Source organism: Pantherophis guttatus, chromosome 10 (assembly GCF_059756535.1).
Source record: "Pantherophis guttatus breed Tessera chromosome 10, ASM5975653v1, whole genome shotgun sequence".
NCBI lineage: Eukaryota > Metazoa > Chordata > Lepidosauria > Squamata > Colubridae > Pantherophis > Pantherophis guttatus.
The window spans coordinates 6,867,431-6,892,530 of record NC_142072.1 but is presented as its reverse complement, the minus strand read 5'-3'; the positions used below and the strand labels follow the sequence as shown (position 1 = coordinate 6,892,530).

General features: G+C 45.8%; 1 protein-coding gene across 2 annotated transcripts in view; it reads left to right on the top strand.

The window, feature by feature from the left end:
• SPACA6 (sperm acrosome associated 6) overlaps window positions 1-25,100 on the top strand; it is an 83,273-nt gene that overhangs the window by 46,735 nt on the left and 11,438 nt on the right. The window contains exons 1-3 of one of the 2 annotated variants that reach the window (XM_034434929.3): window positions 170-18,829; window positions 20,960-21,037; window positions 24,226-24,294. In XM_034434929.3, the coding sequence (XP_034290820.2) occupies window positions 18,583-18,829; window positions 20,960-21,037; window positions 24,226-24,294 (394 nt within the window). In that variant the 5' untranslated portion in view covers window positions 170-18,582. Of the gene's footprint in view, window positions 18,830-20,959; window positions 21,038-24,225; window positions 24,300-25,100 lie in introns of those variants that run through there. The other variant, XM_087876388.1, reaches the window with a different exon arrangement.

The window sequence follows — 25,100 nt, the reverse complement described above, 5'->3', positions numbered from 1 at the left end:
CACGAGGTGGCCGTGTGCTTGCTGGGGCTTTAACTTTGGGTTAAGTGTGTTGTCTAAATCAGGGGTCTCCAACCTTGGCAACTTGAAGGCTTGTGGACTTCAATTCCCAGAATTCCTCAGCCAGCAACGCTGGCTGAGGAATTCTGGGAGTTGAAGTCCACAAGCCTTCAAGTTGCCAAGGTTGGAGACCCCTGCCCTGAATAGTAGGTCCGTCATGTAGCAGACCTATGTGAAAACCTTGCAGTCTCTTACAGCTGGATCTTCTAACTCACACGCAGCCTTCTTCCATCTCCCGTGAAACTCATGTCCCTCCAGACGATGCCTGGGAAACCCATCTTCTTCTTCCTCATCTCCACCTGCCAGGACCTCTGCGTGCCTCGCGTTGAGGTAGTAGGTTGTATGGTTGAGAATAACACCATCAGGAGATAACTATACAGCCTCCTAGCTTTCCCTGAGGCATCGCGGTACAGCCAAGACGAGACAGGATGGTCCATGTGGGATTTGATGGTCCCGTCAGCCTTCATCGGGGTAAGTAGAAGCGACTTCCTGCAGCTGGAAAGAGTTGAGTTGGGACCTCAAGGAACCTTGCCGACCATCACTGAGCAGGTACCAAACCATGATCATCTCTATAGCATTGTTTGTAGGTTGTGATTTTGCACAGAAACTGGATTTTCTGGCTTGTTTGGTTTTTGTTTTTTTTTCTTTGAAATCGTTTCGCTTCTCATCCCAGAAGCTTCTTTCAGTTCTGCAGAAGCTTCTTTGGATGAGAAGCTAAGCGTTTTCCAAAGAAAGAAAGTCCAGTCTTTTGGAAAAGTGCATTTGGGGAGAACCATGACCTGGATGATTAAGAATCTCCCTAGGCATTTTTGCACAGGAATAATTAGGTTAGTTAATGGTGGCCATCAGCTTTCCTTCTGGCTTTCTTTCTTGAAAATGTGCAGGTCAGCCGACAGTGAAAAGTAGACCAACACATTAAGAAAATTGAAAAGGAGTGTGGGAAGGAGTCACTTCCACGGGTGTGCAAATAAGATGCCTTCATCTCGCCATCGCAAGTTCTGCTGGCGTTTGGAAGCAACCCCCCCAAAAAAATAAAAAATGAAAACCATTTGGAATCTGTTGGTCCCAGAGATCTGTTTCAAACCTTCATCTCTCTGGAGAGAAAACCACTTTAATTCGTAAAGTGACTTTAATTTCAGAAACTGCACATTTGCCGAGTCATTTTAAAAAAACAACAACAACAAATGAAACGACTTGCACAGCTTTGTGATTAGATGAAGTTTTGTTTATTTAAAAAAAAAAAAAAGCAAAAGTTACATATTGTGCTGAGGAAATGCTTTTAAGCAATTCTGTAAATTTGTGGGATGATTGCAGAGTTCCATTCTGCTTTGTGCATTGCAAAATAATCACTGTTAAGTTCCTTCCTTCTATTCTGAACTAAGAGGTTGGCTTTCTCTGTGGAATGGGCAGGTACCTTGGTCATGTACATGTAGTCCTTGACTTACAACCCGTTCATTTAGTGACTGTTTAAAGTTACAACGGCACCGGAGTTACAGTCAGCACTCGCGCTTGAAAATTGCAGCATTCCCCCACGATTACGTGATTCAAAATTGGGACCCTTGGCCATTGACATTTATTTATTATGGTTGCAGTGTCCCGCGGTCACGCAATCTCCCATTTTATGACTTTCCCACCTAGCTTCCAACAAGCAAAGTCAACGGGGGAAAGCCAGATTCGCTTAACAACCATGTTATTGACAGCTGCAGGCGACTCGCTTAACAACCATGGCACAAAAGGGGTCGTAAAATCGGGCGTGACTCGCTTAACGACTTGCCTTGCTCAACAGTGGAAATTCTGCGCTCGGTTTTGGTCGTACGTTGAGGACTATCTGTATGTCCCGTTCGGTGAGTCCGATGTTAGAACCCGGATAAGAGGCATGAGACCAAAAAAGGTGAAGTTAACCCTTTCACTGCATGAATGGCGTACTTATCATGTATCCTGACATCCGGGGAGGGGGGGTGGAATGGATAAAGATATTCGTGGCACAGTATTTGCGGAGACGAAAAGAATGGAGGCTGAACAAGAAGTTGTGTGAACTAGGACTAGGTCAAGGGGAGAAGCAGCCAGGGTCCCAAGGGATTGTCTTAACTTCATGATTTGTGCTGCCAAGGACGTCAGAGCTGGCATCCATACAACATGGTACGAGGAGATCAAAATGCGATCAAGTAGTTTCTAGTTCAGCAGGTTGTCGGAATCCATCCCTTGTTTTAACAACGTCGAAATTTGGGTGATTCTGCTCAACTAGATGTTTGGGCACCGATTGCAGGAATGGTTCTGTTATCAATTCGGGTCCAGGGTTTGGCATGCTGTGTGGATCCACGCCTCGGGTCTGCTCCCTCCTTCTCCCCGTCCCTCCCAGCCCGCATTTTTGTCAGACCGGCAATTCCGCAAAGTAGGAAGGGAAAAAGGGATCGGCGAACGGGAGTCGAGCCGTGTTCCCCGTAGCAGAGTGACGAGAAAGAAAGGGACAATTCGGACACTTTGTAGACATTTGGAGAGCCGGACTTGGGTTGGGCGAGGAGGCGTCTTCCAGATGAATCAATGCAGGGCGGAAAGGTACGAATTCCTGCTGCCTCTCAAACGGCGAGGGTGGAGTCGGTATCCGAGGCCATTTGTGCAAATTGCGAGCTTGACAAAGGTGCTGGAATCGGAGGTGGCGATGGGTTTTGGTAATCTTTTTTTTTTTTTTTACAAACAGTGCGAAGGGCTCTTTGTTTTGCCATGCGAATTGTCCTTGTTGTGTGCCGTGAGTGGCTGTCTGGGATGGTGTGGAAGCTATATTATGGGATGTAGCCTTTGTTAAGAGCACAAAGACCTTGCAAAGAACATGTGTGGGGCTAGGTAGCTGCGACGCACAGGGGTCAGGCATGTCCAACTGGCACAGAGCGCGGACTTTTTTTCGGCCAGCTCTGTGGGCGGAGAGGGGTGGCTTCAGTTCCACACCGGATGCTTTGTGTGGGCTATAATTGCTCTTTGTGTTGTCTCCGAGCGGTGCCAGGTTGTGTACATCAGCGTGGGGCTCCTGCTCTCTCACTCTTGTCTCTCTCGCTCTCCGTATATGCACTTAACGTGGCAACGTTGTGTTTTGCACACATAATACAAAGCGTGAGAAAATGCCCTGCCTTGATTTGAACAAAAGTCTTGGAGTGGCTGGTCAGATACTTCCAGCAATGTAAGAAACAGGGCAAGAATGCAACAATTAACCACGTTGGTCCTTCGTGTCTAATGCTCGGAGGTATACTGCCCTTGAATAGGAAGCTTCGCTCCATTCCCACCGTATAATCCTCCACGGCCTCTTCCTCACCTTCTTTTCACCTTCTCTGCCCCGCTGCCCTCCTCCTGGCCCTGCTTCGTGCCCCAGTGTGCCTCCCTCCCCCCCGGAGGTGGTGTGATATTACAGGTGGAGCATTTTTCCACCCTGGGCCCTGGCACACCTGTGCCAGCGGTAGGACACCCTTGACCTGTGGCACTCAAGAGGCAGCATGATGCGTCTGGCCCTGATGACATGGAGAGTTTGCACGGGGGGGGGGGAGTCAGGGCTTGGGGTGCTGGGGGTTTGCCTCCTGCAGCCAGAGCTGTGGGGCAGAGCTCTTCGTCCCTGGCACCTTTTCGGTGTGCCCACGTCCGTTGGGCACGCAGAGTGTAGGTTTTGTGGGCAAAAACCACACCTGGCTCTCTCACCTGCTGCTCATTGTCTGGCTTGGCTGCTATTTGAATTTTTCCCAGCCAGCCAGCCTCCTCCCTCCCTCCCTCCCTCCTCCCTCCCTCCTTCCTCCTCCCCTCCACCGCTCCCTCTTCTCCCCTCCTTCTCTCCGCCCTCCCTACCGTCTGGATCCTGCAAGTCTGATAAAGTTGCATTCCGTTCCAGACAACAGCCGCATTGCGTTGCTACAGCATAGACAGTGGCCCAGGGAGAGAGGAGAGAGAGAGAGTGTGTGAGAGAGAGACAGACGTACCGCCAGAGCAAGGCAGCAATGGGGAGACAGGGAGAGAGAGAGAGACAGAGAGAGAAAGAGAGAGCATCCATCCATCCATCCATCAGTATCCCTCGTCCGCGCAGCTGAGCTAACGGCAAAGGCAGAGAGAACAGCCACCCACCAAGGAAGGCGGATGGCAGAGAAGACTCCAGCAGGTTAACCTTTCCTCCGTGGGGGCGCAGGAGTTCAGCAGCCCCTGAGCTGGTGAAATTGGCCAGGGGGTCAAGAGGACCAGCAGGGCAGGGCAAGGGAAGTGTGGGGAGGAGGGGGGGGGCGGGCAAGGAACAGGTGATGGAGAACAAGGAGCCGGGGAAGAGCTTGCCCGGAGCAGCCAGAAGGGGTGGTGGTGGTCTGCAGAGGGTCTTAAAAGGTCCTGGCACGGGTGGGGTGGCAGATGGCATGCAAGGCATGGCTCAGAAGCTGGGAAGCCTGCGCAGAGGGGTGGGGAGCCGGCACTGTGGGGGGCGGTGACGGGGAAGAGGAAGGACAATGACCCCAGAAAGGAAAAGGGGTGTGTTGGGAGGGGGGGGTTGCTGCCATGGCTGCAGAATGCCATCTTGGGGGGCAAAGCTGGGCAGGGAAAGAAGTGCTGTTTGTCTGCAGTTTCAACAGTTGCCACCTGGGGCAACTGTTCTCAAAGTGGCATGGGCATTTCCAGGGGTGCTGCTTTTTCCTTTTCTTTTTCCTTTTCTTCCTTTCCATGGAAGAAGAGATGAATGCCTGGCACCTTCTCCCTCCCCCCCCCACTCCCCGGGTTTCCTTAAAGGGCTTGCCATCCATCCATCCACCCCACCCCACCTTTTCCTGATGGACTATTATGCCCCCCCCCCCACAGGTCTCCCTGGGGATGGAACCTCTGCTCCCAAACCCTCGCCTTTCCCCACAGACAACGGGTGCACCGCTAAACGGGCATCGAAAAAGGCTTAGTCCTACTTGGATGCAGACACGGACCACACCCACCCGAGGGGTTACAATTCCCAGGCGCCCAGTTCTCATCGCCCTCTCGCAGCAACACCCTGCGTCTTCTCCCTCTCCCTCTCAAAATGGGCACAGAGCTTCAGAAAAAGCCCACCGCCACCGAAGAAAGAGGGGAATGGGGAAGGTGCAGACAGAAAGATTGGACCAACGGTCTCTCCCTCCCTCCCTCCCTCCCTCTCTCTCCCCCCCCCAAACCTATCTCCCAGTGTTTACATGCCAAGAGGAGTCTGTACGTCCTGGGTTGTTTTGGCTGGGCAGGTGGGGGCTGGAGACGTGTGGTGGGGCTGGGTGGCATGAGAAGCAAGGAGAAGGGGGTCCATCCTGTCACACGCATGACATGTGCCATTTTGTACACGCAAGGCAGCGTGGCGGGCAGGCAGGAGAAAATGTATTGTTCGCGAAGAGGATGGAGTGGAACGCAAATGCAGGAGGGGTAGCTTTTGTGTGCTACTGTAAGTGCCAAGGTGAATGCATGAAAAAAAAGAAGGTGGGGGGAGAAGGAGAGTTGGATGGGGGAAGCAGGCAAGACCGAAGGCGTACTATGTGCAAAATCAGGGGGTGTAACTGGCAGGGAAGCGACTAGGGTGCTGCCCTGTGTATAACAACTCCGAAGGTGCAGAGATTTAATAAGCTCTTGGGCAGAACAGACGCGGCACTAGACAAGAATACCTGCTGGGCACCCGGTTGGCATATCTGCATGGCGGCGGCGGTAGTAATGGGGCTGAACCGGGGTGCTTTCAGATGGCGGTCGCCCCCACCAACACAATTTGGGATGGATGGCAGTTTGCTGTGAAGAGAGAGAGAGAGAGAGAGAGAGAGAGAGAGATAGAGAGAGAGAGGTGGGACACACCTCTGAAGGGAGGGGGGAAGGCTTAGGGAGAGGATGTCGCGTTAGCTTTCCGGGCCTAAGGGAGCTGCAGAGGGGTATACCAAGATTGATGCTCTGTGGATCGAAGAGATCTGTGTGACGCCCTTTCGGGAAACCTGCACATTAGAGAGGTGATGTTCTTTGTGTGACGACACAAAGTGGCGTTTTGGTTCCGTTCAGCGGCGGCGGCCACAAGAGACCGTCTCGATCGGGTGAATTGAAAAAGGAACTAGGCTTCTTGGGCATTTGACTGGCCTGGATACCAGATCTTTTCGGAGGGCTCATTTGTCCTGCGTCCCTCGCCCCCCTCCCCCCCCATCTGCACCTGGGTCCACCCCTCACTCTTTAACTTGGTGATCTTAATGAGTCTGTTTTTTGGGTCGGCACCGTACCCTGCATCACGAAAGAAGCCCAGGGTCACTCCGTGCCTTAAACCCCAATAAAAGAAGGCTTGCCGTGTGGAAGGAAGGCTAGCTGCATTTCTAGCTGCTAAGGCTAAGCCAGGGGTCCCAAGTCTGCCACTGGCTGTTTTTCTGCTCTCTTTGGCCTTCCGTCAGCAGCGGTTTTCCACACAATGGCCACATTCACAGCTGATGACTTTCGGCTTCTGCCTCAGAGGCCGGCCGGTAGCGCTCTGGCCAAAGCAATCCTTCCTCTGTCTCTCGCTTGCCTCAGAACAGGGTTGACTTGTGGTGGGTTGTGTGAAACAAGGCGGGCGAGTAGTTCAAACCAAGGGAGGGGTACTGTTTTTAGAAACTTAAAGAACAGGACGACTTCTAAGGACGCCATGGTTGCAGGTAAAGACACCCCAGAAGATGATGGGACATTTCTCCTGTAGGACTTGGACTGGAATTCACCTGTCCTCTCTCTCTCTCTCTCTCTCTCTCTCTCTCGCTCTCGCTCTCTCTCTCGCTCTCGCTCTCGCTCTCGCTCTCTCATACACACACACACAGAGCTTCTTTCCAGGAGGTCCCTCCCTGGACTGGACTGGAAACCATCTCAAGCAGAGATTTTGTTCTGCCATTTGCAGCAGTTGGGGGACAGACACCACAGCAGTGTCCTCGGGCACTTTCCGGAACATTCCAGAAACAAGGGCCTTCCCCCCCCCCTCCCCTCCTCCTCCTTGGCAAGCAAAGGAGCCTTTCCAGAGTCAAAGATGTGCCATGATTGCCAAGGGGCCCAGACCGGAGACCTGAAGCTCAGGTCCCCACAAGATTGGTGTCGACTTGTACCCCGCCCAAACGTTCTCAGTTGCATTTCCTTGCTGGGCCCACAAGTGACCCAGTTTTCGGAAAACTTCGCTGGCATCGATCGAGCTGCAGAAAGAGCAAAGTTTGGCTCAAAGAGGCACCCTTTTTTAAAAAAACAACTTTCAAATAATAATTCTTTTCAAATGTTTAATGGACCACCCACAATAGTTTTCTAATTCTTTTTTTTTTTTCCCTAGCTTGCTTTATTTTTTTGTCTCCCTTTCCTGGGTATAGCTGTTCAGTCAGATTTCACTTGGTTATTTCATACCCACCATCATCTTTTCTATACCGCCTGTTCTTACTTTTTTAGCCTTTTTAAGCTTCCGGTTCTTCTTAACTAACCAGCTTCAATCCCGCCCATCTCGGATTCCTCCTAAGGGAAGTAGGTTTTTCCTCTTTCAACTCTGCACGGGGCTCCGCTTTGTGTAAATGATGATAACTCAAAGATACGTATTTCTTGCGGTAGCTGCAAAAAGGCATTTCCGGGAATCTCTTCTGACAAGATCTGCTCTCAGTCTCCATAACTGTGCTTAGCCTGGGAGACGGAACTTGCAGACTGCTGCTACAAAGGGAAGATCTAAGAGTTGATGGCATGAAGGAAGAATGATGGTGGAGGAGACCCATTTTTTGGTTGCATTTGAGCTTGGTTGATAGCAATCAACCAAGAACGATGGGAATGACGGAAAGAAACAGAAAGTTGAATTATTGAAACGAACCTGGGTACTTTGGTCTATCTTGTTCTGACCATCTAAACTTTTTCCCCCAGCAGTCTCTTGAAATAAAATAGAGACCTTGAACGCTGTCCGGACTTCAATCCGGTTTCCCCACGTCCAAATCATTCTTTATTTTTTTATATATTCGCCGGTCTCAAAATTAAGATTTTCAAAACGCAATCCAGATTAGGATGAACACGGCGGGACCGGGTTGCAAATCCCTTGGCCGAAATCCACCTCTGGGTTTTGGAGCAAAGTTCTCTTTGAAAGCAACAGGAAGTTGGCTTCCATTTTGAATATTTAAGGGGAGCGGGTGTGTGTCAAATAGACTGCTGAAGCTTCTCCGGGGTTTCAAAAGTGGGAGCCACCACCATTGCTCTACCTTCTGCCTTTTGATCAAAGTGAAAGAACGGTGGACTAGGAGAAGACAGGTAATTTAAGGTGAGATATGGTTTTTTTTCTCCCTCTACCTGAGGGAAAAAAGTATTAAAACTTTGCTTCCTGTTTTTATTTTTGGCTCATCAGCTTTGAAGCGTGTTGTATCTCATTTTGCTTCTTCTTTCCTTTCCCAGGTTGCTGTGAAAGACACCTGTTCCTTCCTTTCACGGTCCCCCATGAGCTAGACTCTCCTTCTTTTCTCCTTCCTTCCCGGCATCTTCTCTGTCCCTGAGACCCTTAACCTGTGAGGAAGCCCAGAGGTCACAGGTGGGGGCCTTGGGAACTGAGTGGGTTGTCCCCTGCCAACAAAAGGACGGCTTGGTTCCACCAGGATGGAGTCAAATGGATGCAGTAGACAAAACACAAACAGACACACACACACAAATTTTCACATCTTTGGTGAAAAGATAAGGCTCTTCTAATGCGTGAGAATTGTTTTAGCTAGGTGGGGGAAGGAGAGCAAAATGTCTCTCTCTCTCACACACACACAAGTAATTGACATCCAGGACAAGCCATGACCTCTTCACAGGAATGCTGCAAAATCATACTGTTCGTGTCATTTGTGTGATGATCGCATCATGGATGTGATGTCCCTTGTCCTGCCTAATGCAAATGCTGTGTCCACTATGGTAGCCTCAAGCCAAGCTGGTGAACAGCTAAAGGGTTTGGAATTCCCTAGTTATTCCCTAGTTATAGCCATGCCATGGGACTCTAGAGGATGATCATGGGGAAGGGGTCAATCTGGGAAAATCTGTTTGCTCTGGATTGTAAGAGGTGACCTGGTCCTCAGGCAGAGATTCCTTCCCCTTTTGTGGTTGCCCCCCAGAGCAGGGATCAGCAACCATAAACACTGAAAAGAGCCATTTGGACCCATTTCCCACAGAAAAGAAAACACCGGGAGCCACAAAACCCTTCCTGTGCCTGACTATTTCCTGAGCGACCACAAAACTAGCCTATGTAGTTGAATTAAACGTTCTGTTTTCTTCTGAAACTTTTCTTTTCTTGGATTTATCCATGGTTGGCCTGCCAGGGGTCGAAAAGCTCAATAAATCGTGTGTCGGCGGGTGTCACACATTGGCGGTTGTGATGCATATTCTGAGCGACAGGGAGCTGCAGCAGAGGGATGAAAGAGCCACATGCGGCTCCAGAGCCGCGAGTTGCTGACCCCTGCCCCAGAGAGATCTATGGACATGCTATTGGACATCAGGTCCCATTCTTGGTCATCCTGGCCAAAGATTAGACAGATGGGAGTAAAAGCCCCTTAATATTAGGATGGATCCCTCAGCCTTGCTTTAATTGGAAACACTATGGAAAAGGGCATCCATTCAGAAGTTCCAGAGCGAGGTAATGGTAAAGATGCTGGACTAAGGTGTGTGGAATCTCAGGTCTTAGCTCTGCTTAGCTACAGAAGCTCATTTGGTGACACCTGGCCAATGATTCTCTCTCAACCCTATCGACCTTACAAGGTGTTACTGTGGGGGTGGGGGGAATAGAGAAAACATGACCTATACCGCCATATTCATGTCCATATTTATAGATTGAAAGTCAAAGAGAGGGTGTATCCATATCAGTGTTTCTCAAGCTTGGCGACGTGAAGATGGGTGAACGTCAACTCCCAGAATTCTCCAGCCAGCAATGCGAATTCTGGGAGTTGACGTCCACCCATCTTCATGTCGCCAAGCTTGAGAAACACTGATCTATATGTTGCTAAGAGTTGACAACAAGTTGACAGCACATCATCAGTTGTTAGACAGGATAATTAGAATAGAATAGAATAGAATAGAACAGAACAGAACAGAACAGAACAGAACAGAACAGAATTCCTTGTGTGTCCAATCACACTTGGCCAATAAAGAATTCTATTCTGTTCTGCTCTGCTCCTCTTCTCTTCTCTTCTCTTCTCTTCTCTTCTCTTCTCTTCTATTCTATTCTATTCTATTCTATTCTATTCTATTCTATTCTATTCTATTCTATTCTACCGTGTTTCCCCGAAAACAAGACATCCTCTTAATAATAAGCCCAATCGGGCTTTTGAGCACATGCACTAAAATAAGCCTCCCCCCCCCCCGAAAATAAGCCCTCCCTGAAAATATTTAAACACAGAGCTGGAAATCAGGTAAGATGGCAAGAGGAGCCCCATCTTGCTCCATGAACCCCAAAATAATAAGACCTCCCTGAAAATAAGGCCAAGCACTTATTTCAGGGTTCAAAAAAATATAGGACAGGGTCTTATTTTGGGGGAAACACGGTAGAGTGGAATAGAATAGAATAGAATAGAATAGAATAGAATAGAATAGAATAGAATAGAATAGAATTCTTTTATTGACCAAGTGTGACTGGACACAAAAGGAATTTGTCTTCGGTGCATAAGCACTCTGTACATAAAAAAATACATTCATCAAGAATCATAAGACACAAGTGATAGTCATAGGATGCTAAATAAACAATCAAATCATACCAGGAAACTAAATAATTCCTTTGGGAAGCCAATTTGGGATGGTGGTTAAAATGTTGACTCACCCAGATTTAATTCCCCCGTCAGCCCCAGGATTTCCTTGGGAGACTTTAGAGCCATCACAAAACTCACACTAAGTTTCAAGATGGTGTGGGCCACCCTGAGCAGAGTAGGATCTACATGTCAAATAGCTAAATTTGAGTGGGATATCCAGAGTGGACGTACCACAAGAAAGAGCTACTACGCTTGGCCAAGGATGGTTGTGGCAAAGCCCCAGTAGTAAAAGTCACTCTTTTAAGCTGAACTGGGTGAAGGAAGCAACTTCTCTTCTTCTTAAGGGAGCAGGTTTGACCGATGCCTCTTTGCCTTAATGGCTCTCTGAGGGGAGGCACCATCAAATGCCTGATCCCTGCTTCTCAGCAAGCCACCAGTTTCATTGTTCCCCAGAAGTGCCCAGGATTGTGAAAAGATTTCAAAAGAGCATTTTTCTTCTCCATTAAAAAAAAACATTGTCAAGGTTTATGTGCAGGTTTGTTGTTGTTGGTTTCTTGTTTTGTTTTGTTCTTTTGTGATAACCCACCACTTCCCAAAGCCTTTTGTGCAGGTAATGGAACGTTTGCAATATAAAACAAAAAGGGACCTGCGTTTTATCGCACGCGTTCTTATTTCTTTTTTTTCCACAGTCTTTAAAACAGCCATCGTCGTTGTCTGCAGGCGTGAGAATTGTTTGTAAGACAGCAAAAATGGGCTTTGCAAAGAATTTTTTTTTAAAAAAAAACATAATTAGGACATAGAATCACAGGGCTGAAATGGGACCTCAGAGATCTCCTAGTCCAACCCCCTCTGCTCAAGGCAGGAGACATTATACCACCTCAGTCAAATAGTTGCCCGGTCTATTTTTGAAAATCTCCACTGATGGAGCACCCCCAACCCCAGGAGGAGTCCAAGCCATTCCATTGATTACCGTATTTTTCAGAGTATAAGACGCAGCTTAGTTTTTGGGGAGGAAAATAGGGGGGGAAAATCTGCCTACCTGGTATTCATCTGGCTAGCGTCCTTAGTCTGGTCAGTTTCAGCACATGCTGGTTTTATCCCATGCTTGGGGATAAAAAAACAGCTTCTAAAGCACAGCCGAGAGTCGGAGGGAGCAAAAAAGCTTCGAAAAAGCTACATTCAGAGTATAACACACACCCAAATTTTCAGCCTCTTTTGGGGGGGGAGTGCGTCTTATACTCCGAAAAATACAGTAATTCTCATGGTCAAAATTTTTTTCCTTAACTTATTTATTTATTGTTTATTTATTTATTGGTTCGATTTATATGCCGCCCTTTCTCTGGAGACTCTGGGCGGCTTACAATGCGTTAAGCAATAGCCTTCATACTTTTGTATAAACCTACTTAGTAGGTCTTTCCCCCCCCCCAAGCGGTGTTCTATTTTATACAAAGTCAGCTTATTGCCCCCACAATCCGGGTCCTCATTTTACCTACCTCGAAAGGATGGAAGGCTGAGTCAACCTTGAGCCTGGTGAGATTTGAATTTGCAGTAATTGCAGGCAGCTGGTGCTACTTAATAGCACTTTAGTCTGCTGCGCCACCAAGGCTCTTCTTTTTAAAACTTTTTTTTAACAAGCTTCCCAGCCATTATTTCTTATTCTGCCCTCAGGTGCTTTCTGGGATTGTGGTAGTGGGGTGGTTTTATTGGATTTGTAAACCACTTTGGGGGGGACTTTGCAAGATGCGACAGTATAAAAATCCATCCCGTAAATAAGTAGCATTTGCTAACAAGTGTTTCCCAACCTTGGCTGTTTTTTTAAGAGGTGTGGAGGACTTCAACTCCCAGTATTCCCCAGCCAGCTAGGCCCCACATCTCTTAAAGTGGCCAAGGCTGAGAAACACTGAAATAGGTTTGGTCCACGTTTGCAGAACCTCATGTTAACAATGCCAGTCATTTTTCCAACCTCTAGAAGGGATAGACACATCAGTGATATGCCTGTTGCTTATGGACCACTTCTGTGGTCAGAAGTGGTCCATAACTTCCCACAAATAACAAGAGTTATTTGTGGGATGGGCTGACACTGACCATCAGTGAATCTGAGACCACCTTTCTCAGTGCAACGTTCCACAGGAGAAGTAGTCTAAGCCAGGGGTCTCCAACCTTGGAGACCTCTGGTCTAGAACACCCATAAGGCTAACCCATTCATCTACTGGATGGTTGAAATAATGATCCAGGAAGATGTTCAGGCAAGTTTCTAGGGTAGTATTGTTCAACTAGCGATGCATAGACCCACAGACGCACGATGCCCATCTCTACATCCTGAAAGAGACTACCAGAGGACAAGGTATATTCTCTAAAGTAGACCGATTTTGTCAGAGGATTAAGCATCTCAGGAAATGTGTATTTCCTGAAATTGGGATTGGAACAGTCTCCGCAAGATTTGACTTTAGCGTATCTCTTTTGCTTTGGGTTTAGGGAAAGTCGGATGCCAGTTCAGAAGAGAAGAGAAATAGAGTAGAGTTGAAGAGAAGAGAAGGGAATAGGAATAGGATAGTTCTTTATTAGCCAAGTGTGATTGGACACACAAGGAATTTGTTCCCGGTGCATAACCTCTCAGTGTCGATAAAAACAACAAAGTGACAAATCATAGATCATAAATCATAAGATACAATCATAAAAGATACAATTGATAAATCATACCAATAGGAGAAGGTAATAGGAAAGATGAGAGGTAAGAAAGGTGAGAATTAGTTCTCTGTTATTTTATAATTACCAATAATATTAAGATAATATTGTGTTTCCCCAGACAAGACCCTGTCTTATTTTTTTATTTTTTTTTTGAACCCTGAAATAAGCACCTGGCCTTATTGCCAAGCACTCAAAAGCCCAATTGGGCTTATTATCAGGGGATGTCTTATTTGGGGGGAAACGGTAGCATCAGGGCAGCATAGTTACATGACTTTAGAATTGACTTTAAATATATAAGAATACCTATAAAGATGTGTATGGGACACGGTGGCTCAGTGGCTAAGACACTGAGGTTGTTATTGAAAGGTTGGCAGTTCAGCAGTTCGAATCCCCAGTGCTGCCTAACGGGGTGAGCTCCTGTTCCTTGTCCCAGCTTCTGCCAACCTAGCAGTTCGAAAGCATGTCAAAAATGCAAGTAGAAAAATAGGGAACACCTTTGGTGGGAAGGGAACAGCGTTCCGTGCGCCTTCGGCATTTAGTCATGCTGGCCACATGACCACGGAGATGTCTTCGGACAGCGCTGGCTCTTGTTTCTGTTTTAGTTCTCCCTTCTCTGTTAAAATGTCCTTTTATCTTACAATATTGTCCATATTAATCATTTTTGGATGTGTCAACGCTTCTATTGTTGAAAGCCACATTGGTATTTCCATATAATGTTTTTCTTTTACTCTCTCCCATACTGCTAACAAGCCATTCCTTACACAATGTCTCTGGAAGTATCCATGTATCCTATTTTTCCTATATCATAAGAAAGCATGCCAACCTAATTGTAAATCATGTCCTTCCAAAGTCAATAGTCTTTTCTCAATAAAATCCATTCATTAATCCAAATTAACATCACCGCTTGGTGATACAATTCCCAATTTGGTAGACCAAACCCTCTTGTAGTTCTAGAATCTTGAAGATTAATCTTGTTTAAGATTAATTCTTGCTTTTTTCTCTTGCCATATATATTTCCACATCATTTTATTCAGACATTCAAAGTATTTTTTCTCCAACTTTATCGGAAACACATGGCGTTTAGTCATGCTGGCCACCTGATCATGGAGACATCTTCAGACAGCACTGGCTCTTTGGCTTTGAAACAGAGATGAGCACCGCCCCCTAGAGTCGGGAACAACTAGCACATATGTGCGAGGGGAACCTTTACCTTTACCTTTATAAAGATGTGTGTCTTTTTTTTTTCTTGGGACCCAGGTTCTTTGATAGAGTAATTAGCAATTCTCAAAATATGAAAAGTTGACTGTGTCTAGAACATAAATTTTTTGGGCAGCTGCCCAGAGTCTTCTAAAGTGAGCAGCCATAATATATCTCTGGGCCACAACAGCAGGGGAAAAAGGACTTTGCAAAATACACTTTTACTAGTCAAAACCGGCAGAGGGCAACATTCAAAGGTGTTCAGCAGCCAGAAGGATTTAGCAACAGTTGACAGGAGGAATCCCTGGGATTAGAAACTTGTTTTGAAATGGATATTTAGTTTGGGCATGTGAGCCTGTCCCATCTCTATACCACTTTTTGTATGCAAAAGCTCCCAAGACAGCTTACATCCCTTACATTAAAACAAACTTCTAAAAAAGACCGTGACTGCATCTACAAAGGTTTTAGCCCAAGCCATTCATAAATATAAATATAAAATGAGGGGAAAGATAGGCCTTAAAACGGAAATGTGGAGGCAGAAAGAACTGTCATGCTCACCACACTGTTCTGTTTAAAAGCTACCGCTACCTCCGCCACAAATGACCAACACTCATCGTTGTGCATGGAGTGCAAAGACAACATTTCCAATTACACCATAACACAACCTCTGGCTGAAAATGGCCGCTTCATTCACTCCAGAAGGATGTTACTCCAGAATAAAAAGCTTGACTCTGAACAAAGCTTTTGAAAGTCTCTGCAGCCGTTCATGGAGGACACACCTTTGCTTATTAACCATTAAGGGTTTTCATATTTCATAATTTAACAGCATTATCCGTTCATCAAGTGGCACTTCATGATAACTTCGGCTAATGATTCAATCTCTCCTGCGTGGGGGAGAGGCTAAAGAAATCTTTCAAAAGGAAGATCGTAGTAAATGGCCTCTGAGCATATTTAGAACACCTCCTTTTGCAGGGTTTCCACCTATCTGAACCCACAGAAATCCGGTTCTTGTCCTAAACCCAGCTTGCCCGAACTTCACAAACCCCGATTACGAAAAGACAAGCAATGTCAATCATGTAAATGCGGCTATTGAGCCCTAGATACCTTTATGTTGCAGGTTATAAATTGACAATTTGGATTTATGCCGGCAATTTACACTGTCTGACATGCTCATTTTTTGGATTCCGACAGCATCCAAATTAGATCCAGGAGGGACTAAATCAGTCTTGCTGGGTCAGAAATGATTTATTTATTTTATTTGTTCATCACATTTCTACACCACCCATTTCTTCCAAAGCAACTCGGGGCAGTTTACAGAGGAAAGAGGAGCGATGATCAAACCTTTTTGCTGGCCAACTGCCTGGTCTCATTGTTGCCAGGTTGCAATTGAAAAAAAAAAAAAATGCAGAGGCTGACTGACCCATAATGCTCCAGGGAAGATTAACCCGAGCTTTATACAGAATAAATCCTTTCCTTCTTCCCACTGAAAAGACCATTTTCTTCCCCAGCAAGCTGAGTACAGCTGGGAATTGTAGTCCAAACAATCCCGGAGGGCATCAAATGGAAGGAGGCAGCCGGGGGAAGTTTCCTGCAGCCCAAATTTTGGAGAAACTCCTTGCAATCTTCCTTAAGAGGGATCATCATGCAATGGGTTTTCCTGAAGAGTGGATTTCACCTTCCTCCAGCCTACCCCAAAGATGGGAGACCCGAAGCATTTCTTCCATCTACAAATTAGGAAATTAATTCTCTTTTCTTTTTTTAAAACGATCACAATCACATCCGGCTCGGTCCCTTGATGCAATTTCTGGGCAACAATAGAAAAATTGTGCAACTTCCCAGATTTTACCCCGCCCGCTCCCTCGGAATGCTTTGGTACTTTCCCATCCGTGTGCTAAGCCGAGCCAAGCCAAGGTTAATTAGATGCTCTCACCTACTGCAGCAAAACACACACCTGGACTTCCCCCCCCCCCACACACACACAGGTATTTTTCAAAGCCAAATAGACAATGGGGAACCTGGGACTGTATGTAAAAACCAGACTGAGTTGGCAATTGTCAAGGACAAAAGGCTCCAGGTAGACGCGACGGCAGCGGCTGGATTTGTGATGCAGCCTTGGGTGTTGTTTTTTTTTATCCCTTCCTGATCGATCGAGTTGTCATGGTTAAGATTACCTCTTCCACCATCTCAGTTCCTCTCCCCCACCCCCGTCTCCACCATCCTTCGGTCTCTAAAAGATGTAATTTTTTTTCACCCCAGCTTCGAGTAGGACTGTCTGGTTTCCATGGAGACCGGAGTCTGGCTTTCGAGATCCTGCATCTTTCCCATCCTAGCTTTCTGCACACGTAATGCTTGACTGTCACGATGCCAGGAAAATCCAGAATTGCAGGAGCCCAGGGCACCCGCTGCTCATCTTGTGACAGCCTGGAGAATTTCCTTCCTCCCTCTCTCTCTCAGCCTCTTTTGTTTCAGCAGAGAGCACCTAAGCATCTATCCATTTATCCATTTCGTGCATGTGTGTGTGTGTGTGAGAGAGAGAGAGAGACAGAGAAAGAGACACGGAGAGAGAGACAGACAGAGAGAAACAGAGAGAGAGAGAGAGAGAGAGAGAGAGATGGAGAGAGAGAGAGACAGAGAGATAGACACAGAGAGATAGAGACAGAGAGAGAGAGAGACACAGAGAGAAAGACAGACAGAGAGACAGAGAGAAAGAGAGACACGGGGAGAGACAGAGACAGAGAGAGAGAGACAGAGACAAAGAAAAGGAAGAGAGATACGGAGAGAGAGAGACAGACAGAGAGACACACACAGAGAGAGAGCTATGCAGCCATTTTTGCTGTACTCCTAGCAGAGAACAGGTGTGAATTTGGAAATCCTCCAAAGCAAAGACATCAAACTGAATTCAGCAAGAAGGCATTTTGAAAAATCCTCTGATCAGACCCTGTGGGCAGAGAAGTGGGAGGGAAGGACAATTTTGCCTAATTTTTCCAGGGGAAAGAGATTGTTTCCGTATTTCACAAAAAAAGGGAGGTCAGCCTCCTTGGACCAATGACCGCACTGGGATTAAAACGGGGCATTCCCTTCTATTATTTTCTCCTTAGGGCTGAGGAAAAACAAACAAACAACAGAAGAAACCAGATAAACTGCAAGCCACCATAGAATAGACCGGACATTTTTATGCCTTGACTAGGTGCACATAATAGGCTGGATTAGGCAAAAAAATGTGCGAACATGAAGCTTTGAAAAAAATAAAAAGACATGCTTTATTCATTTGGGCAAAGCAAATTTGGGCGAGCCAGATGTTGTGTTTCATTAATCTGGGTATAATCAATGGTAATTAATATATTAATCAAATGAGTGCAATTAATTGATCTGGTAAAACCAATTCCAGTGACTGACATGTTTTTTTTCCAGAGGAATTTATCCAAGTTTATTGAAACAAATGAAATAAATGAAATTTGTTTTATTGAAAACAAATTCCCCTTTGTCAATATGAAATATGCAAATTGATAGGGGAAAAAGAGAATAATTTTTCAGCCCAGAACTCCCTATTTACATTTCCATTCCTGTTTTTCTACCCAATTGTGCATCCTCTCGGTGGCCAACAATGACACAATTAGAAGCTTTACTTGAAGCTTTACTTGGAAGCTTGAAGATGGGTGGACTTCAACTCCCAGAATCCCCCAGCCAGCGCTGCGAATTAACGCATTGTAAGCCGCTCTGAGTCTCCGGAAAAGGGCGGCATATAAATCGAACCAATAAATAAATAAATAAACTGTGGTAAGAGAGGTCGTAAAATGGGGGCAAAGATCACTTAACAAATGTCTCGCTTAACAACAGAAATGTCGGGCTCAACTGTGGTCGTAAGTCGAGGACTGCCTGAACGGTCTTCTCCCACCGAGGCATTCCTTTCTCAACAGCCCATGGCTTGCCGTACTGTGAGTTATGAAGTCATAAATGGAGCTGACTTATGACCCCAGGGAAGAATTCTCTTCTCAGAGGCCTCTTTCTGGAGACTTCAGTCATGTCTGGTGGAGATGTCCTGTTTCTCTGGTTGGTTTTTTCCTCCAGGGCAACTGCTTGCCTTAACTGCTTCTCCACCGCAGCCCAGCGTCTTCGCATATGCCAATATTTTTGGGGCTATCAGAGTGAGAAGCACCAAACTTGTCTAGGGACTTTAGAAAGTGCCTTCCGTCCCTTGAGCAAGACTCAGGTGGGTGAGTGCTGCTGTCCAGGGAAGGGAGAAATTGGACACTGGCGGGCCTTAGATGTTCACATCCAGTGGGGGAGAGTTCCAGATGCTCCCTGTGGGCCTAACTAAGGAGCAGCTCAGGGCACCATTTCTCAGGTTTCTGTATTTTGAAAGGAGTTAGCTTATTATTTCCCAGAAGGTCCTTCGCCAGAAAGACGCCACAAACCTGAAAGGTGAGGCAGAGCAAACCCTGCTACAAGTAGTTCTCGACTTATAACAGTTCGTTTAGTGACCATGCAAAGTTACAACATCACTGAAAAAAATAATGCACGCCCACTTTTCACACTTACAACCAGTGGTGGGTTCCTCCCGGTTCGGCCCAGTTCCACCGAGCCAGTAGCGGTGACGATATGACGTCACCGAACCGGTTCTCTTTGTTCGGGAGCTGGGCCCTCCCGGGGACATGTCCCGAGACGTTATTCTTACCTTTTATTTGGCCCCGCCCCCAATCTATTTGCTGCCTCCCGAGTCCCAGCTGATGGCTAGAAGGAAAAAACTGTTTAAACTCTTGCCACGGGGCTTCAAAGGGCCGCCCTACAGCTGATCAGTGTTAAAAGGCAGTTTGGTGGTAGACCGGTGCCTCCAAAAACAAATTGGTAGACCAGGACGCTCCAAGAACAAATGGGTAGACCGGTGCAGCTCTGCAAGCAGTTAAAAACCTGGTAGACCAGTACCTCTGCTAAATCCTAAAGAATTGTCACATGACCATCAAGCCACGCCCACAAAATAAGCCACACCCACAGAACCGGTAGTAAAAAAATTTAGAACCCACCCCTGCTTACAACCATCGCAGCCTCCCCATGGTCACGTGATCAAAATTCAGACGCTGGACAACCGATTCATATTTATGATGGTCAAAATGTCCCAGGATGCTGAGAATCCCACTTTTGCGACCTTCTGACAAGCGAAGCCAATGGGGTGAGCCAGATTCGCTGAACAAAAACCGTGCTACTAACTTAACAACTGCAGCGATTCACAAAAAGTGAATCATAAAAGTGGGGGGAGGGGAGACAAATTCACTTAACAACTGTCCCGCTTGGCAATGAAAATTTGGGGCTCAGTTTTTGTTGTAAGTCCAGGATTACTTATTATTAGGGTGGTGAAAGAGGAATTAAACTGGGAGGAGAAGAGGCAAAAAGGTTGGTCAGTGCTAGAAAAATAGAAAGCACACGAATGCATCACCGAGCAGCCCTTGATTTTGCTGTCCTTAAAAAGGGGCGGTGAACATTTTTGGACGGGCTTTCCAGATTCTGTTAAAATACCCTATTTTTTCTTTCAACCTTGGCAACTTTAAGATGGGTGGACTTCAACTCCCAGAATTCCCCAACAAAGCTTTGCTTTGCTGGGGAATTCTGGGAGTCGAAGCCCATCCATCTTAAAGTCACCAAGGTTGAAAAACACTGAATTATAAAGTTCTGGGGGGATAGGGTAGGGTAGGGTAGGGTACAGTAGACTAGACTAGACTAGACTAGACAAGACTAGACTAGACTAGACTAGACTAGACTAGACTAGACTAGACTAGACTAGACTAGACTAGACTAGACTAAACTAGACTAGACTAGAGTAGAGTAGAGTAGAGTAGAGTAGACTAGAGTAGAGTAGAGTAGAGTAGAGTAGATTAGACTAGAGTAGACTAGAGTAGAGTAGAGTAGAGTAGATTAGAGTAGAGTAGACTAGAGTAGAGTAGACTAGAGTAGAGTAGAATAGAGTAGAGTAGAATTAATAGAATAGAATAGAATAGAATAGAATAGAATAGAATAGAATAGAATAGAATAGAATAGATGCATAAGCTCTCAGTGTACATAAGGAGAATAAAATACATTCATCAAGAATAAAAAGACACAACGCTTAGTGATAGTCAAGGTTACTAATAAGCTAACAAATTGTACTAGGAAACAAATAAAAACAATATAATTGAAAGATGCTTGGTTCCTGTCTTCTTTTAGATATTGGCTTGAAGTTTTTCATGTGAGCAATCTCTGCCCTGACCTAAGAGTTGTATCTCCACCTCTGTCCTCAAGGCCAGCTCTTGTCCTTCCGCTCAGAAACAGACAAAGACTTGACACCTGTTTCTCTCTCTGTCTCTCTGTCCCAGATGTATCTGAAATAGAGAAGCTGAAGGATGCTTTTGGCAGGGTGGTTTTCTACTTGGAAGAAAAAGGCATGGCCAAAGGTAGGTGTCCTCCATAGAACTTGGCTGCATCGGCGAGATTATCTCCCGCCCTTTTTGTGAGACCCAAGGCCAGCGGACAGAGATTTGGGGTGACCTTTGTGGCGTATATATAGTGCAGGACACATTTATGCTACAGAAGTCTTCTGGATTGAGAAAACTTACTACTTCTCTCTTGGCTTTAGAAAACGTTACATGTATAGGTTTAGAGTAAATGCGTACAGCCCATATAATGCAGGCATTCCTCAATTTGAATACATGAAAAGAATAAGTAAAAAGGAATATTAGGACAGGGACAGAAGGCACGCTGGGGCGCTTATGCACGCCCCTTACAGACCTCTTAGGAATGGGGTGAGGTCAACAGTAGACAGTTTAAGGTTAAAGTTTTGGGGGTTTGGGGAAGAAACTGCAGAGTCAGGTAGTATATTCCAGGCATTGACCACTCTGTTACTGAAGTCATATTTTCTGCAATCGAGTTTGGAACGGTTTACCTTGAGTTTGTATCTATTATTTGCTCCTGTATTGTTGTGGTTGAAGCTGAAGTAGTCATTGACAGGAAGGACATTGTGGCAGATAATTTTATGTACTATGCTTAGGTCAGACTGAAGTCGGCGTAGTTCTAAATTGTCTAAGCCCAAAATTTGGAGTCTGGTGGCAATAAGGTATTGCAGGTAGAGGAATGGAGGATTCTTCTCGTAAAATATCTCTGGACACTCTCGATTGTATTTATGTCCGATATGCAGTGCGGGTTCCAGACAGATGAGCTGTATTCAAGAATTGGTCTAGCAAATGTTTTGTATGCTCTAGTTAGTAGTACATTACCAGAGAAAAGCTACGCAAGATTAGGTTAACAACTCGTAATGCCTTTTTGGCAATGTTGTTACAGTGGGCTCGGGCACTTAGATCTTTAGAAATGAGTACAAAATAATAATTTTGGGAGTTGGAAGTCCACCCGACTTAAACATGCCCAAGTTGGAATAAAAAGAACTGGTTTTCCCAGCAAGGATTGGCTTAAATAAAAGTAACATCAACTAAAGAAATCTGGAACCAGTTAACAGAATAAAATAACCTGCAGCACGCAGTGGTGACATTATTTAGACTCAGTTAGCCAGCAACTAGAAGAATAATGTTTGAAAATCAATTTTAAATCGTATTCCCAAGCATATTTGAACCTCACAAATGCTCACCAGATTCTCTGGAAAAGAGATTTCTAAAGAGCAAAAAGCTGTTTCCAACTTTCCAGTTTTATTTTATCAACTGCAAGGTGGTTCTTTTATTATTCAAGACAGAGAAGTGACAACTTCAGTTGACCTTTGAAAGCTGAAAAATAAATATTGCTTTTATCCCCTTCTTTCTTAATATTGTTGCATTGACAGCGTCTATAATCTTCCCACGGTCCATTAAATCACATTACTAAAATAAACAGAAGAATTCCTGTTCAGGAAATGATTAGTTGATGACAGCTATAGCTTAACCCCTTAGAGCAATATTTCTCAACCTGGGCCGCTGTAAAATGTGTGGACTTCAACTCCCAGAATCCCTCAGTCAGCATAGCTGGCTGGGGAATTCTGGGAGCTGAAGTCCATGCATCTTAATGTGACCAATGTTGAGAAGCACTGCTATAGAGAAACTATTTCACAATTATAATCGTTCAGCTACTGCTGAGTGTTGATGTTCAGGGTGGCCAAGATGGAGGGCAGATAAAAAAGCATTTCTCTTCTGTTTGAGTGTGTGCAACACACAAAGCCAAGCTGGGCACTTTCCAAATTTTTGACACACTGAGGCCAAAAGGTTTGCCTTCAGTAGACTTAGTGATTCAATTATAGACATCTTTTCCTTTCCTTTCCTTTCCTTTCCTTTCCTCTCCTTTCCTTTCCTTCCCTTCTCTTCATCTCTTCTTTCCTTTCCTTTCCTTCTTTCTTTTCCTCTCCTCTCCTTCCCTCCTCTCCCCTTTCCTTTCCTCTTCTCCCCTTTCCTCCTTTCCTTTCCTTTCCTTCCCTTCCTTTCCTTTCCTTCCCTTCTCTTCATCTCTTCTTTCCTTTCCTTTCCTTCTTTCCTTTCCTCTCCTCTCCTCCCCTCCCCTTTCCTTTCTTCTTCTCCCCTTTCCTCCTTTCCTTTCCTTTCCTTCCCTTCTCTTCATCTCTCCTTTCCTTTCCTTCTTTCCTTTCCTCTCGTCTCCTCCCCTCCCCTCCTCTCCCCTTTCCTTTCCTCTTCTCCCCTTTCCTCCTTTCCTTTCCTTTCCTTCCCTTCCCTTCTCTTCATCTCTTCTTTCCTTTCCTTTCCTTCTTTCCTTTCCTCTCCTCTCCTCCCATCCTCTCCCCTTTCCTTTCCTTCCCTTCCTTTCCCTTCCCTTCCCTTCCCTTCCCGCCCCTTCCTTCCCTTCCCTTCCCTTCCCTTCCCTTCCCTTCCCTTCCCTTCCCTTTCTCTTCTTCCTCCCTCCCTGCCATACAGGTAGTCATCAACTTACAACCACAACTGAGTTGAAAATTTATGTTGCTAAGTGAGACACTTGTTAAGTGAGTTTTGCCCCATTTAACAACCGGGACATTGCAACCGTCATAGCTACAAGTCAGTTGTAAGCGTCCTATTTTTAATCACATAACCACGGGGAGGCTGCAACGGTTGTGTGAGAAATGGTCACAAGTCACTTTTCACAACCAAGCTCAAGAGAGCACCAGGGACCCCTCGATCCAACATCAGGCCACATGTGGCAAATTCACCTTTGGCGACCCCCAATAACTTTGAACAGTCACTCAACAAACTATTGTAAGTTGAGGACTACTTGCACCTCATTTTTAAACCGTTTAAAGCAGGGGTCTCCAACCTTGGCAACTTTAAGCCTGGAAGACTTCAATTCCCAGAATTCCCCAGACAGTTGGCTGGGGAATTCTGGGAATTGAAGTCCGTCAGGCTTAAAGTTGCCAAGGTTGGAGACCCCTGCTTTAAAGCATTTTAACCAATAAAACCGAAGCAAAACTTCCCTTCTTGGTCAGTAAGTGGGACGTGTGCAGGCCCAGAAGGTAGTAATTCAAGCAAAGGCCACAGTCGCTGCCTGAATGTCTGGAAGAGCCAGATTCATGCCTGCAGCAGGCAGGCAGCCCGTGTGAAGGTTTCCCCGCTTGGCTGTACATGCCTCGATCAAAGGAAAGAGAACAACTACGGTAGGTGTTTCTCCACCTCTCTCTCCACAGCTCCTTTCCAGGAAGCGGTTCCCGAGGCTGTGAATGAAGTGGAAAAAGAAATAGCACAACTCAAAGCAGGTAAGGTGAGAGCTGCAGCTTTAGGAAAAGCAGTTTTGCTACACGTTGCTGGATGTTGGATGGAGGAGTCCTTGCTGCATTCCGGTTGTTTTCTTGCAGACGTTTCCTTACCCAGCAAGGTAACATCATCAGCCCTGGGGAATGGATTCTCATCCTTAGCTTTGCATGGAGGCCGTTTCTGCCGTTTTCCTATCCCCCACACTCCCATCAATCAATCAATCAATCAAGACTTTTTTGCTATCATAGAACAGCATGGGAAGGGTGGAATGCAAACAAAAAGATGATGAAAAATATAATGCGCAAAAATGCTTTTTTAAAAAAAACTTGGTGTCTTTATACATTTGTTACCTTTTAAAATTATTCATCGAATCCCACCCTTCTGATGTTGGTTTAGGATCGCTGGTGACCAAGACCTGAGATTTAGTCTTTCAAGCTTTTGGACTTGTGCAGGAGCCCATCCTCAGGGAAACTTTTCTCTCACCAGAATTTTTATTTCTGTCTGTCTTTCTTTCTTTCTTTCTTTCTTTCTTTCTTTCTTTCTTTCTTTCTTTCTTTCTTTCTTTCTTTCTTTCTTTCTTCCTTCCTTCCTTCCTTCCTTCCTTCCTTCCTTTCTCTCTGTCTCTGTCTCTCTCCTTCTCTCCCTCTCCCTCCCTCCCTCCCTCTCTCTCTCTCACACACACAAACAGAAAAAGAAAGAGACAAGGAGAGAGGGAGAGAAGAAAGGAAGGAAGGAAGGAAAGAAAGAAAGAAAGAAAGAAGAGAAAGGGAGAGATATAAAAAAGAGGGAAAGAAAAAAGAGAGAGAGA